Source organism: Tachyglossus aculeatus, chromosome 17 (assembly GCF_015852505.1).
Source record: "Tachyglossus aculeatus isolate mTacAcu1 chromosome 17, mTacAcu1.pri, whole genome shotgun sequence".
Classification (NCBI taxonomy): Eukaryota; Metazoa; Chordata; class Mammalia; order Monotremata; family Tachyglossidae; genus Tachyglossus; species Tachyglossus aculeatus.
In genome coordinates, this window is record NC_052082.1 from 25,166,563 (window position 1) to 25,179,072 (window position 12,510).

Here is a 12,510-nt window from a genome sequence, read left to right on the forward strand (position 1 = left end):
GGCAGAGGTAGAACCAGCTAAAGAGCCTGAGCAAAACTGACCCAAAGACGCTCCCAAGGAAGTTCTGTAGGGGTTCTATACCCTAAAATCTTTAAGAAAAGAAAAGACACAAACAGTTCTCCTGGGTGATTTAATAATTCACCTGCCCAGAGGCACGTGACAGCTTGGTGGTCTTTCAAGGACTGAAAAGCTCTTGTAGATTTTTAATTCTGTTATTTCAATGCTCCCCGATACATGGTAGAAACTCTATAAAAATTTTCAGAAGGGTGAGCACATAGCAAAATGGGTGCTAAATATATATCTAGCCACGATATCGAGTTTCTTCTCATTTCTCTGGAGCCATGCTGATTCTCATATTTAGATATTCTGAGGTCTCTGAGAAAATAGACATAGTAATGTGGCCATTTTTATACCATTCTAAGTTAGTCCACATAGATTCGGTTTTTTGGAAGAACAACAGTTAAAGTCAGGAGCCAAGACTTCTTAGTAAGTACTAAGAATGTTAAGGCTGACATTTTACCAGTGCCATCTTCAACCTGCACTATTTTTGTTTAGTATTTGAGCACAGAGGTGAAATAGAGGTGAAAAGTAGATATAATGGGAAGAACCTGAGAAGCAGCCTGGACTAGTGGATGGAACAATTGCCTGGTAGTCGGGTGGGCCTCGGTTCTAATGCTGGTTCTGCCACATGTCTGCTGTGTGACTTGGGGCAAATCACGTAACTTCTCTGTGCCTCAGTTATCTCATCTGTAAAATGGGGATTAGGACCGTGAGCCCCATCACTTAGTACAGTGCCTGACATATAGTAAGTGCTTAACAAATACCATAAAAAAAGTGTGTCATGCTCCATGCTTTCACATCTGAAATGAAAAAATACCTTTATGCTTTTGAGAAATGATTCCATAAAGTGTCCTACTGTTCTCACAATGTTTTGACAAAATTTCCTACTGAGAGCTAAAATAAAAACACCAATATCCGTGCCCATCACAAAGTAAGCACTTAACAGATACCATTATTATCATTATTATGAGAGAAGCAGCATGGCTCAGTGGAAAGAGCCTGGGCTTTGGAGTCAGAGGTCATAGGTTCTAATCCCGCTCCGCCACTTAGCTGTGGGACTTTGGGCGAGTCACTTCACTTCTCTGGGCCTCAGTTACCTCACCTGGAAAATGGGGATTAAGACTGTGAGCAGCCCATGGGACAACCCAATCACCTTGTAACCACCCCAGTGCTTAGAACAGTGCTTTGCACATAGTAAGCTCTTAATAAATGTCATCATCATCATCAACTAAATTTTCCTCTAAGTCCTGGACATCTGAGCCTACTGAGCAAGACCAAAGGTACTGCTTAAAGAGGGCCACCTGGAAACCAGGACCCAGGAGAACATCATCTGCCCATATCTCTTCTGGTACGTGTTCTCTTCCCAAACCTGGAGATTTGAGGTCAGTCATGTTCGAAGAGCAAAAACTCCACGATTTCTCCCTTCTATGTTGTGTTTCTCTTCAAGCCTCACAGACCAGTTTGACTCCCAATCTGTCTCCTCAATCTAAAACTAAAGGTGCTACCTACTGTCAAATCTCTCTCTCTCTGAATGGTGCGGAAAGGAGAGGAAATATGGAGAGGATCCTCCAGGCCTTTTCAAGTCAGCACCCAACAACTCAGATGGACAAATCTGTCATTCTCCTCTGAGCCCCATCCCATATTTACCCTTCCCTACCCCCTAGTATTTGTGAAGCAGAGTGGACTAGTGGCAAGAGCAGGGGGCTGAGAGTCAGAGATCGTGGATTCTAACCCAGTTCCACCACTTGTCTACTGCATGACCTCGGGCAAGTCACTTAACTTCTCTGTGCCTCAGTTACCTCATCTGTAAAATGGCGATTGAAACTGTGAGCCCCACATGGGACAATCTGATCACTTGTACTTATCCCAGGGCTTAGAACAGTGCTTGGCACATAATAAGCACTTGACAAATACCATTATTATTACTACGTGCCAGACACTGCCCTAATAGCTAGGATAGATACAACGCTATCTGGTTGGACACAGTCCCTGTTGCACATCAGACTTGCAGTTTTAATCCCCATTTTTACAGATGGATAATAATAGTAATAAATAATTACAGCATTTATTAAGCACTTACTATGTGCGAAGCACTGTTCTAAGCGCTGGGGGGGATACAAGGTGATCAGGTTGTCCCACGTGGGGCTCACAGTTTTAATCCCCATTTTACAGATGAGGTAACAGGCTCAGAGAAGTTAAGTGACTTGCATAAGGTCACACAGCAGGTGCGGCGGAGCCGGGAATAGAACCCATAACCTCTGACTCCCAAGCCCGTGCTCTTTCCACTGAGAAGTTAACTGACTTGTCCAAAGTGAAACAGCAGACAAGTAGTGGAGACAGGACTAGAACCCAGGTCCTTCTGACACTTAGGCCCCTCTACTTCTCATTAGTTTATTTTTTTCAGGTCAGAATTGTGGTGGGGTAAGCATTGATGGGGTGCAGGATAGTACAGTGCTCTGCACACAGAAAGCACTCAATAAATATGACAATGAATGATAAGATCCAGTGTGTTTTCTCCAACCCCCTGTTTTTTTAGAAGCCACAATGGGCATCCTATCCTTTACTTCCCTCATGGGGTTGGATGGAAATGGGTGTCCAACTGAGTAGACTGTAGAGGTGCTGAGTGTCGGGGAAGAGTAAAAGCCAGTGAGTCATTCAAAGCTTGCTGCCTCTCCTCACTTGTAATTGAGTTTGTGAGTGAGAGCTCAGTTCGTTTCAAATGCTAGAGGACAAGGGCAGACCAGTAGATTCTCCCCATCTTATTTCCTTACCTTCTAAATCACCTTTGTATTTGAGTCCTCAGCCTGGAGACACTTATGCAATCACCCAACTCCCATTCCCACAGCATTTATGTACATACCTTTAAATTCTATTGCTTACCCCCTACATGTAATTTATCATCTGAGACTGTCTATTCTCCCAAGCCCTTAGTTCTGTGATCTACATAGTGTATACCACTGATTGATTGATTATAGGCTCAGAATTTGGGTCTGAGAGAGAGAAGAAGTGGTGAGAAATGTTTGTGGGGTGGAATTAATAGGGGTCACGGGCCCAAGACGAAAACTAAATCTACTGACATCTTGTTCAAAACTGATTACATGTGTACAATTCTCTCTGTGAACGTGTTTACACCATCCCTGAGGCTGTACAGAGTACTGAATGAATGTCAACTCTCTCTAAGCATTAGCATATTTGTTTAATTGAAATAACATTTTCCGTACTCTGCCTATAGTCACTCTAAGGGTTGAGACAGTGTTTCCGAGCAGATTCTTTTTTGCTCGTTAACATTCACGACAGAGAATCCTACTAGTAGGATTGGTTTTGGCTGCTGATAGAGCAATACTTAAAAGAAATTGGCTTCTCTGTGAAACAGCTGTTCAGCAAAACCACCATTCAAGGGAATTGGTGATAATAAGATAATATTACAACTAGTCTGGGAGCAAAATATATTTTAAGCTGCTTTGAGGTGTGCTGTAAGTGGATTAAGAATTAGAATGAGATGGGCCGTCTGTACAATCTGGTGATTATTATCTTGCCTGCTTATTTTAAGTGGGCTTGTCAAAGGAAAAATCTAACTAGGAGATGTTTCGCATTCTTCATTTCAGCACCCACTGACATACCCTGCTGCATTATTTGCACTAAAGATTCTTACCTAATGCGTTTGTCCCAAAAATCTCTGTGAAGCTTTAGTTCAAATATCATTTCTCTATAGGCCAGAGAGCTCACTTGCAGGGATGTTACCCAGTTTATTGTTATTCTACCTTGTTTGAAACTATGCTTCAGTATGCCAATGATATTTTTTTTCGCCTTCCTGGTTTGTATGTTCCCCCACTTTCAGTTTACCAGACATCAGCTGTTTGGTATCCTGCCATTGTCTGTTCTCCTCTCATGAATGACAACACAATACAGCAGAATACTTGAACTGTGTTACCTGTCCAGTGGAGCTATGTTGCCGTGACAATTTCAACGCTGGTGAGCTGACTGAATTCAAGGACTTTATTGTAGGTAATCTTGTTCTGCCACTTAATATTGAGTATGGATGTGGCAGGAGTGTAAGTAAAGCTGAATGTATTTTCTGTCTTAGGTCATGGTTTCCCAAGCAAATCAGAGATTGGGTGCCAAAATAACTTTCAAGGACTTCAATTGCTATGGAGATTTCTGCCCTATTATCACTGTATTCTCTCACAGCCTGCCAAAAGAAACAACTTATTTAGTTTTCTATCACCAAACAGTGCACTGACATGGTAGCAAAATTGGGTGACAACGAATGTTCTGTATTGTTGCTGAAAAAAGGGTTTGTGTTGACTTTCTTTTTCTTCTAGTTTATTGTCAGCTTATTGAGCGCTGCTGAATCTGCATAGTAACTCTAATAATTTGCTATCTTAATAGCCTCTCTCATGATTTGTGAGACTGTGGTTGCCTTACTGACCTACACTGGACAAGGAATAATATAACCCTCTTCTACCCAATGCACTCCAACGCACCCAATGATCTGTGCAGCAGCAGGCAGCATATAGATCGTCAAGGGGAAAAAGACTGGGGTAAAGCAGCTAATCAGTAATTAAGTAATCTATTTAAGGCAAGACCATCAGTTTGGGTGGAAAGGAAGAGAAAACCTCAGTATATTTCCAGACAGAATCTACACCACAGACATTTCATTTTCTAGGGCAGGCGGGAATAGATGGCCAGCAGAGAGTAGCAAGCAAAAAAGCAGTTGGCAGAGGTGGGCTGCTAGATGGGCACAAGAGCTTGTACCTCTAGGTAATAGCTCTGCCACAGTTCCACTCCAATAATGGGTTCAGTTTTTCACCCCTGGAAATGAAGATAAACTCCTCCCAGAAGGCCCCAGTGGCCTCCAGGAAACATTTGCAAACAAAAACGTTTGCTTCTAGGTTTTGCAGTGTTTAGGGTTTTTTTTTTCTTTCCTTCACTAAGTTCTCTTGTTAGACTAGAGTTTGAGAACACACGGCTTTTGCCCAAGAGACCGGCTGGGATCCATCCAACTATTCCAGTGTGAATGCCTCTAGAGCACAGCCAACTGCAAAAAAGAAGTCCCTAAATCACTGTCTTTAAAGACTTCTAAAGATGGTCAGAACATATTCATCTGGAAGAGGTTCCCAGTGGATTGGAAGTCTATTTTGATTTGATCTAGCAAATACCTCCATCTTTAAGCAGGACAGCATAAAACAGGATTATTCCTACTACACAATAGTGCTCCATTCCATTGGTGATGGAAAAAGGATCAAACTGGGCACCTATCAGAAGTAGCGTGGCTCAGTGGAAAGAGCACAGGCTTGGGAGCCAGAGGTCATGGGTTCTAATCCCGGCTCCACCACTTATCGGCTGTGTGACTTTGGGCAAGTCACTTCACTTCTCTGTGCCTCAGTTACCTCATCTGTAAAATGGGGATTAAGACTATGAGCCCCACGTGGGACAACCTGATAACCCTGTATCACCCCAGTGCTTAGAACAGTGCTTTGAAAATAGTAAGTGCTTAACAAACACAATCATTATTATTATTATTAATTCGACTCAACCAATCATTTCATCAGAGGAATCTTGGTGAATTTTCAGTAGACCAGAATTAGTTAGTACTTTCCAGAACACTGGACTGTTGATAGGATCAAATGCGTTGGTAATAAACAGGGCATAGAGGTCTTGGAGGTCAATCAATCAATGGTATTTATTGGGCACTCACCATGTGCAGAGTACTGTATTAAACATTTAGGAGATTACAATCCAATAGAACTGATAGGCATGCTCCCTACCCTCAAGGTTCTTACAGTCTAGGGGAGTGATAGATAAGGTAATTTACAGTGAGGGGAAGCAGTAGAGTATAAAGATATGCACTAAAATGCTGTGGGACTGTGGGTGGGTGAGTGTGAAAATTCTTCAGGGGTGTAGATTCAGATGCATAGGCTAAGAAGAAAGGTGGGAGAATAGGGTGGGGAAATGAGGGATTAGTCAGAAAAGGTTTCTTGGAGGAGACATGAGTTTAGGAAGCCTTTAAAATAGGGACAGTGATGGTCTGTTGAATATAAAGGAGGAGAGAGTTTTAGGTCAGAGGGAGGATATGAGCTAAGGGTTGGTAGAAAGAGACAAGTTAGAAGTATGGCAGTTAGGTTGGCATTAGAGGAGTGATGAGTTGTATGGGGAAATTAGGTTAGGTTAGATAGGAAGACTTGCCCTCTGTACTTGTCCTGTTTCTTCTGTGCCAAATGAATCCCATCTGCTGGGCTGGGCTTTGGTCTGAAGCTAAATTATGATTTGGTAAGCAAATTTCAATAACCTGTACCGAAGTCTGGGTAATGTTTTACGTGTAATGGAAAGTGAAGAGTATCCACAGTCAGTTCTCCCCTAACTCTTTTAGAAGAGTGATTTTTTTTTTTAGCATCTTTGAAGTCTTGTGGCATTCTTGGTGCTCCATACACTACAAAAAAGCTTATGCAGGTATATGAGCATTATGTCCCTCGAGTGATTAGGTATTTCTGCAGGAGTATCATTATGTTTGGGAGCTTTTCCATTTTTCATGGCTTTAATCATGGAAGTTACCTCTTCAAAGACAGTACTGAGGACAAGCCTCAACACACCGACCGGTTAGTCTGGAAGAACCTTGGTAGAAGATGTGTTAAGGAATTCATGTTTTCTCTCCATCTATATAGGATTCTTTCCTTTTTGTGAGGGATTGTGGTTACATATACAATCTACAGTGTTGTCATAGGGTTACATATATTGCCATGGAACTTCTTTTGTGATTCGTGAGTCTTCAGATTGTCAATGGTCAGCAATCCCTGAATCTCTTCCTCTTTGGAATTTCAGGAATCGTGTTCCTCATTTTGGGCTGTCTATCCCATCACAAGTTTTTTATAGCTCTCTGTTTCGTAACAATCATGAGAAGTTTTGAAGTATTGACAATGATCTCCTATTTCCTTTGAGTATTCATTTAAGCTGAGTCAGTTTCAGGTAATCGGCCTTGATGATTTTCTAGTTAGAATGAATTCTTACTAAATAACCCTTTCCAGTTAAAATGTGAGCTGAATGTTCATTTCCTCATTTCATACACTCTATGCATTAACTGGCCTAGACACTGTACTAAAGTAGTCCCAGTGTTTAGTACAGTGTAAAGTAGTCTCATCATTTTCACTCGGTGCAAACTTCCCTCACATAAGAGAAAGCACCTGAAATTTATCAAATAGGCTACTGTAGACTTTCAATGGAATGACTGTCCAATCTGCCAGGACACTCATCTATCAGTGTAAGAGACAATAATAACTCCAACATATGGAAGGTCTGGAACAAATTTAACTAATCCCAAAATGAGATCAATATAGCTATTTGCAAAGATTTTGAGCACTGCCCATGACTTATTGATTGGTGCCACAACGTTAAATTCTCTAGTGAAATAACTTTCAGATGACTGAAGAAATAAGAATATAATATAAAAAAACCCTTAATACTTTCCTTGAAAGTATTTCCTTGATAGAAAATGCCCCATTGGACATGCAAACAATAAATACAAGTGCAGGTAGTCTGATCACAATTAAAATACTACATAAAATGTATGATATGTGTGCATACGTTAATAAAAAAACTTTCTATTTTTAATCTACAAGGGCTCTTTTACACTATGATTAGCAAGTGGTCTCACTGATTCCTTAGCTAGCTCGTTAATGAGGTTATCACAGAAAGACCTAACTATAAGTTTGGAATTATAGCCCATTTAGTGTCCCATTACACCCGATTTTGCTCCTTCTGATGGCCTTTCTTTTTCTCTTCATCTTCCAATGAGCCTTCTATTTGTGAAGATATAGCTGTCTTTGGTGATTGACCTGTTTGATAAATCAGCAATGGGAGCTTTCACTTGATCACTTCAGCGATGGGTTAGGTTGTGTCCCTCAATACTCTTTAAAGCAGTTTCCAGCTTCCATTGTGGGAAGCTGCCATTTAAGAGTAGCTGAAGGAGTCTATAATTAAAATTCACCTGAGCAGATTTAAACGAAAAATTCCATTTTATACCACGGCTTTAAAATTTTAAATTTCTCTCTCTCCACTATGCCCTGAATCTAACGTGATTTTGATGTGATGATCTAATAGACAGACCACATCCCACTCGATATCCAATTGAATCTTGAAGGTGAGCAAAATCAATGGCCCATTAAATTGACTGACTCAGTATCTGTAAGTGCTCTAAATATGATTTAAAGAACGCTTGCTATAAAGAAAATTGACTCTTCAGAATTCCAAAACTGATACAGTGAAGTCTAAATGTTAACTATAAAATTGTGAAAAGGCCTACATACAATAACACAAAGGTTATTTAGCTTTAAAATACATCTTATCTGTTGATCTTCACATTGATGAAAATAGGAAAGCCAGAACCAACATGACAACCCTCAAAAGAACATTCCAGACACCATCCCCTCTGTGATACTGTAATAGGCCACATTTTTTGTACTGCTAACAAAATATACAAATGACACTTTCCAAAGTCTTCAAGAGCTAGAAAACAGCAGCACTTAACAAGGCTTAACTGGCTATGCATAATTCAACTCATTCTTTCAATCGTATTTATTGAGCGCTTACTGTGTGCAGAGCACTGTACTAAGCGCTAAAGTCAAACTTGTGCTGCCATTCCAACTCCACATCATAGCCACAAGAAGTGGCTGTCAATCTACTTGAAATCCATGTCTTTCAATCCTTAAGAAAATAACACTATTGGCACTTTAATTATAAAATAGAGTCTATGTACATTAGCAAGTAAAGCTGGAATAGGTATATTAATGGAGAAAAGAGGAATTAGGCAAGGAAAGGAGGACTGGGAAAGGGATTGCTTGCCTCATGTGAGGCAGGGGCTTTGTCCAACCTGATAAACTTGAACCTATCCCAGTGTTTAGAAATAGTAGTTGACACATAGTAAGTGCTTAACAAATATTATAAAAGATAATTTTTTTCTGAACTTACACAGAGTCTACCAAGCAAAATATCTGGTATTCTTTCAGATGTTATTCAAAACTACCACAGTAATGAAAAATAATGCCATCCTACTCAGCATTTACTTGTGGCCATGATTCATCTGTGGCCATTCAACATTCTTTTCTTTCCCCCCACAATGTGAATTGCTTGAAAAGCAATCATGAAAAATTGAATCATCATTTAATAAGTATTACACAGTAAAAGCCATCATGACTTCTGGAAATATATCATTACGTATTGCTACCAAATTTCTAAATGAAGGGTATTCCCTATCTCCACCCGAAAATCTGATGTCATTCTTTCAGTTTTTTTCTTTTAATCCCAATATCTGGGGAACCTGCTGAAACAGAACATTTGACAACATTCATAGGAATGAGGTAAAAACTATCCCACCTACCATCAAACTTCTTGTGTCTGGAGACGAAGGTGGTTCGCACAAAATGGCTTGTTTCTTCTACGAGGTTCTCAAACTCCAATTTGCTTTGCTGGCTCAGTTTGTCCTCCATTTCTGTGGTGCAGCATGTATATTCCTGAGGACAGATGCGCAAGTGTTCTCCTAGAATGAGAAAATAAGATAGACATAATCAAAAATAATGAAGCAGATGTTCAGGGACACAATTTCCTTTAAAGGTTAGAATACAATTCCTTAAGCTTAAAATCCCCGCCTTGGTGCTAACCGCTTCTGTGAGCTACATCAGAATTCCACTGTATTGGTTTTATGTATTTATTGGGTTTATGTATTGAAAGACACAGCTATATGCAGCTCTAGTTTGCATTTCTCCCCAAGTCTCCATTCAAGGCAGGAGGAAAACTTGGAGAGTTCAAGAGATTATTGCTGCTGTGGTTTCATTTGAGATGTACCAAGTAATATTTGGTGACAGGGTTAGTAATATTTTATGGCTCAGTCCTTGTAAACATCAAACAGAATAAATAGATATTTCAGTGGTGTTGCCAAAGTCCCTAAGTCAGAAAGGGTAAGAAAGGAAGATATTTCTTTGCTTTTCCTCTCACTCTGTCTTACTAAATGCTCCCTGCCCGAGTGCATTTTTAGCAGTTCTCAGATGCCACACATTTCCCTTGGTGCACATTTCTTGACAAACCCAGAAAATGCTTCACAGAGTGGAAGAATGCACTGAAGAGTTTAATTAAACCTTATGTTGGACGAAAAGGCAATGTAAAAGGTAAAGAAAGTCTCATTTAATTCAACAGATTTATCTTTTGATGTTTGCTGGCAGTTCTGAAAAGATTGCTTTTTTCAATGCAATCTGGAAGTTGAAGCCAATTCTTCAACTCATGAAATTAAAATGCTGTGTTATATGAAATGTGAATTTCTCCTTGATGCAGAACACTGTTTCTATAAGAAATTTCTGGCCCTATTATGGAAGGAAAATCAACCCTCCAGCATGGAAATAAGCCCCAAAATAGATTTACACCTCAAATTACTTATTCATTACTGTAAACATTAATTCTCATTTCTTGCTCCATAATTACAGGGGATTAGGGCAGGGGGACAGAGAGAACCACATAAATTATATAAAAAATAATTTGATAAACAAATGATGAAAATCGTCTATGATCATATATGAGAGCTAAACTCCATGTAACGGTTCAAAGCAGAAGGATTGCCTTTTGTAACAGAAAACACTCAAAGGGCAAAGAAAAGAATTCAATTGACAGAGTCATCCCATCACTTGATCCTAAAGCTTCTACGCCAAACCTGTTAAAATTTCTGTTCATGAATAACTCAAACCAGTGAAAATGGCACATCAAAGAGCCTCTACATGCCAGGGTGAGGAAAGTGAGAGAAATGTGTCATCTGGTTTTTTCATCCCAAGACCTAGACAGTGGTATTATTGATTTACAGGTCACACAGTTTGAAAGGTCTGGTAGTGAAATGTCTCTGTTTAGTTGAGAGTCAGGGTGTGTTTAAGCAGACGTAACACTCTGGAAATGACTATGTTAATGTACGTGCTGCAATTTTGACTAATCGATGTATGCAAAACCACTCTTTCACTACTGCTATCTTGCTTAGCTTATTTTTCAAAGCAGAGCTTATTATTTCCTTTTTCTATCCTATTTCATTCTCTCAAACAAAATATATGCTGCTCTCTTTCACTTTAGTGCTGCTTAAAATGTGAAATAACTGTAGAGTCACTTCTAGCCACAACACCCTTTCATTAATTTAGAAAGAAGGAAACAGAAAGGAAAACAGCAACCATTAGCCCACTGAAATTTTTCACTGCTTCTCAGGATTTTATATGCCACTGTTAAAATACTAATTGTTATTTACTTCAGTTTTATGCAAGCCACTCACCAGGGGCCAGCAAGATTCACGCTGCACAAATGGTAAACGTATTTATTAAATTTGTGCAGCACCTTAGAATGCTGATGCATTTTACTGCTGCCCAGGAGGAGATCTGCTGGTAGGTAGTAGCAGGCATCATTAAATCAGCCTGGCATGTACAAATATTTACCTAATTCCTATGCATACTACGAGGTTATAATGAAATCCTGTAGAAAGATTTTATTAAACTTCTCAGAATAAAAGTGACATAGTATGTAAAACACAGCATTTCACAATTTCGATTATAATCCATTTGGGTTAATCTATGCATCTCACCCTAGCAGGCACACTGCCGATTCAGATTAGAAATGAGCACGATTCACCAGAAAGAGCAACTTTAAGAAATGAAATTCATTTCTAGATTTGAATTGATATCAGGCATCTTCTGATGTCAGTAGACTGTCTAGTCTAAAATAAATGCTAATAAAATAACAGTAATTGTAGTATTTGAAAGTGCTTACTCTGTGCAAAGCACTATAATAAGTACTGGGATGATTCAACATAATCAGGTCAGACACAGTCCCCGCCCCACACAGGACTCACATCTCAATAGATGGAGATAATACCTTTTTCTGGTTAGGTTTTGATGATCTTCTAGGTGATGCCTTCTAGACTGTGAGTCTGTTGTTGGGTAGGGACCGTCTCTATATGTGGCCGACTTCAACTTCCCAAGTGCTTACTTAGTACAGTGCTCTGCACACAGAAAGTGCTAAATAAATACAACTGAATGAACGAATGTGCACCAGATTGTCTTTTTCATTTGAGGTACCCCTCTAAAATAGTAAGAACTTCTTGTCCAGATGCTAACTGGAGTAAGGGAATCAGGTTAGACCAAATGTTGACCTGAAGAAAGAAAAAGCACCAGTAGCATGGATCAGAACATATCCCAAACTGATAAAGTGTGTTTCCTTAATATCCAGCAATCCCAATGGGTGGGGATGCCATCATTTACAAGTAATGAATATTCCAAAGCCAAGCTACAATTCATTTTGTGAAGGACAGGCCACTATGGGGTAAAAGTGGAACATCACTCTCACTTGTATCACTTACTGGGAGCAAAGTACTTTCATGTTTTCATGACTATCGTTTGTAAAAACTGAAAAGTTGTTCAAAACCCCCACCCCACAGAAATT

At 39.7% G+C, this 12,510-nt stretch overlaps 1 protein-coding gene across 1 annotated transcript in view; it reads right to left on the minus strand.

The window, feature by feature from the left end:
* GPC6 (glypican 6) overlaps positions 1–12,510 on the minus strand; it is a 772,215-nt gene that overhangs the window by 694,531 nt on the left and 65,174 nt on the right. Inside the window, exon 2 of the mRNA XM_038759586.1 lies at positions 9,431–9,589. Within this exon, the coding sequence (XP_038615514.1) occupies positions 9,431–9,539 (109 nt within the window). The 5' untranslated portion in view covers positions 9,540–9,589. The remainder of the gene's footprint in view (positions 1–9,430; positions 9,590–12,510) is intronic.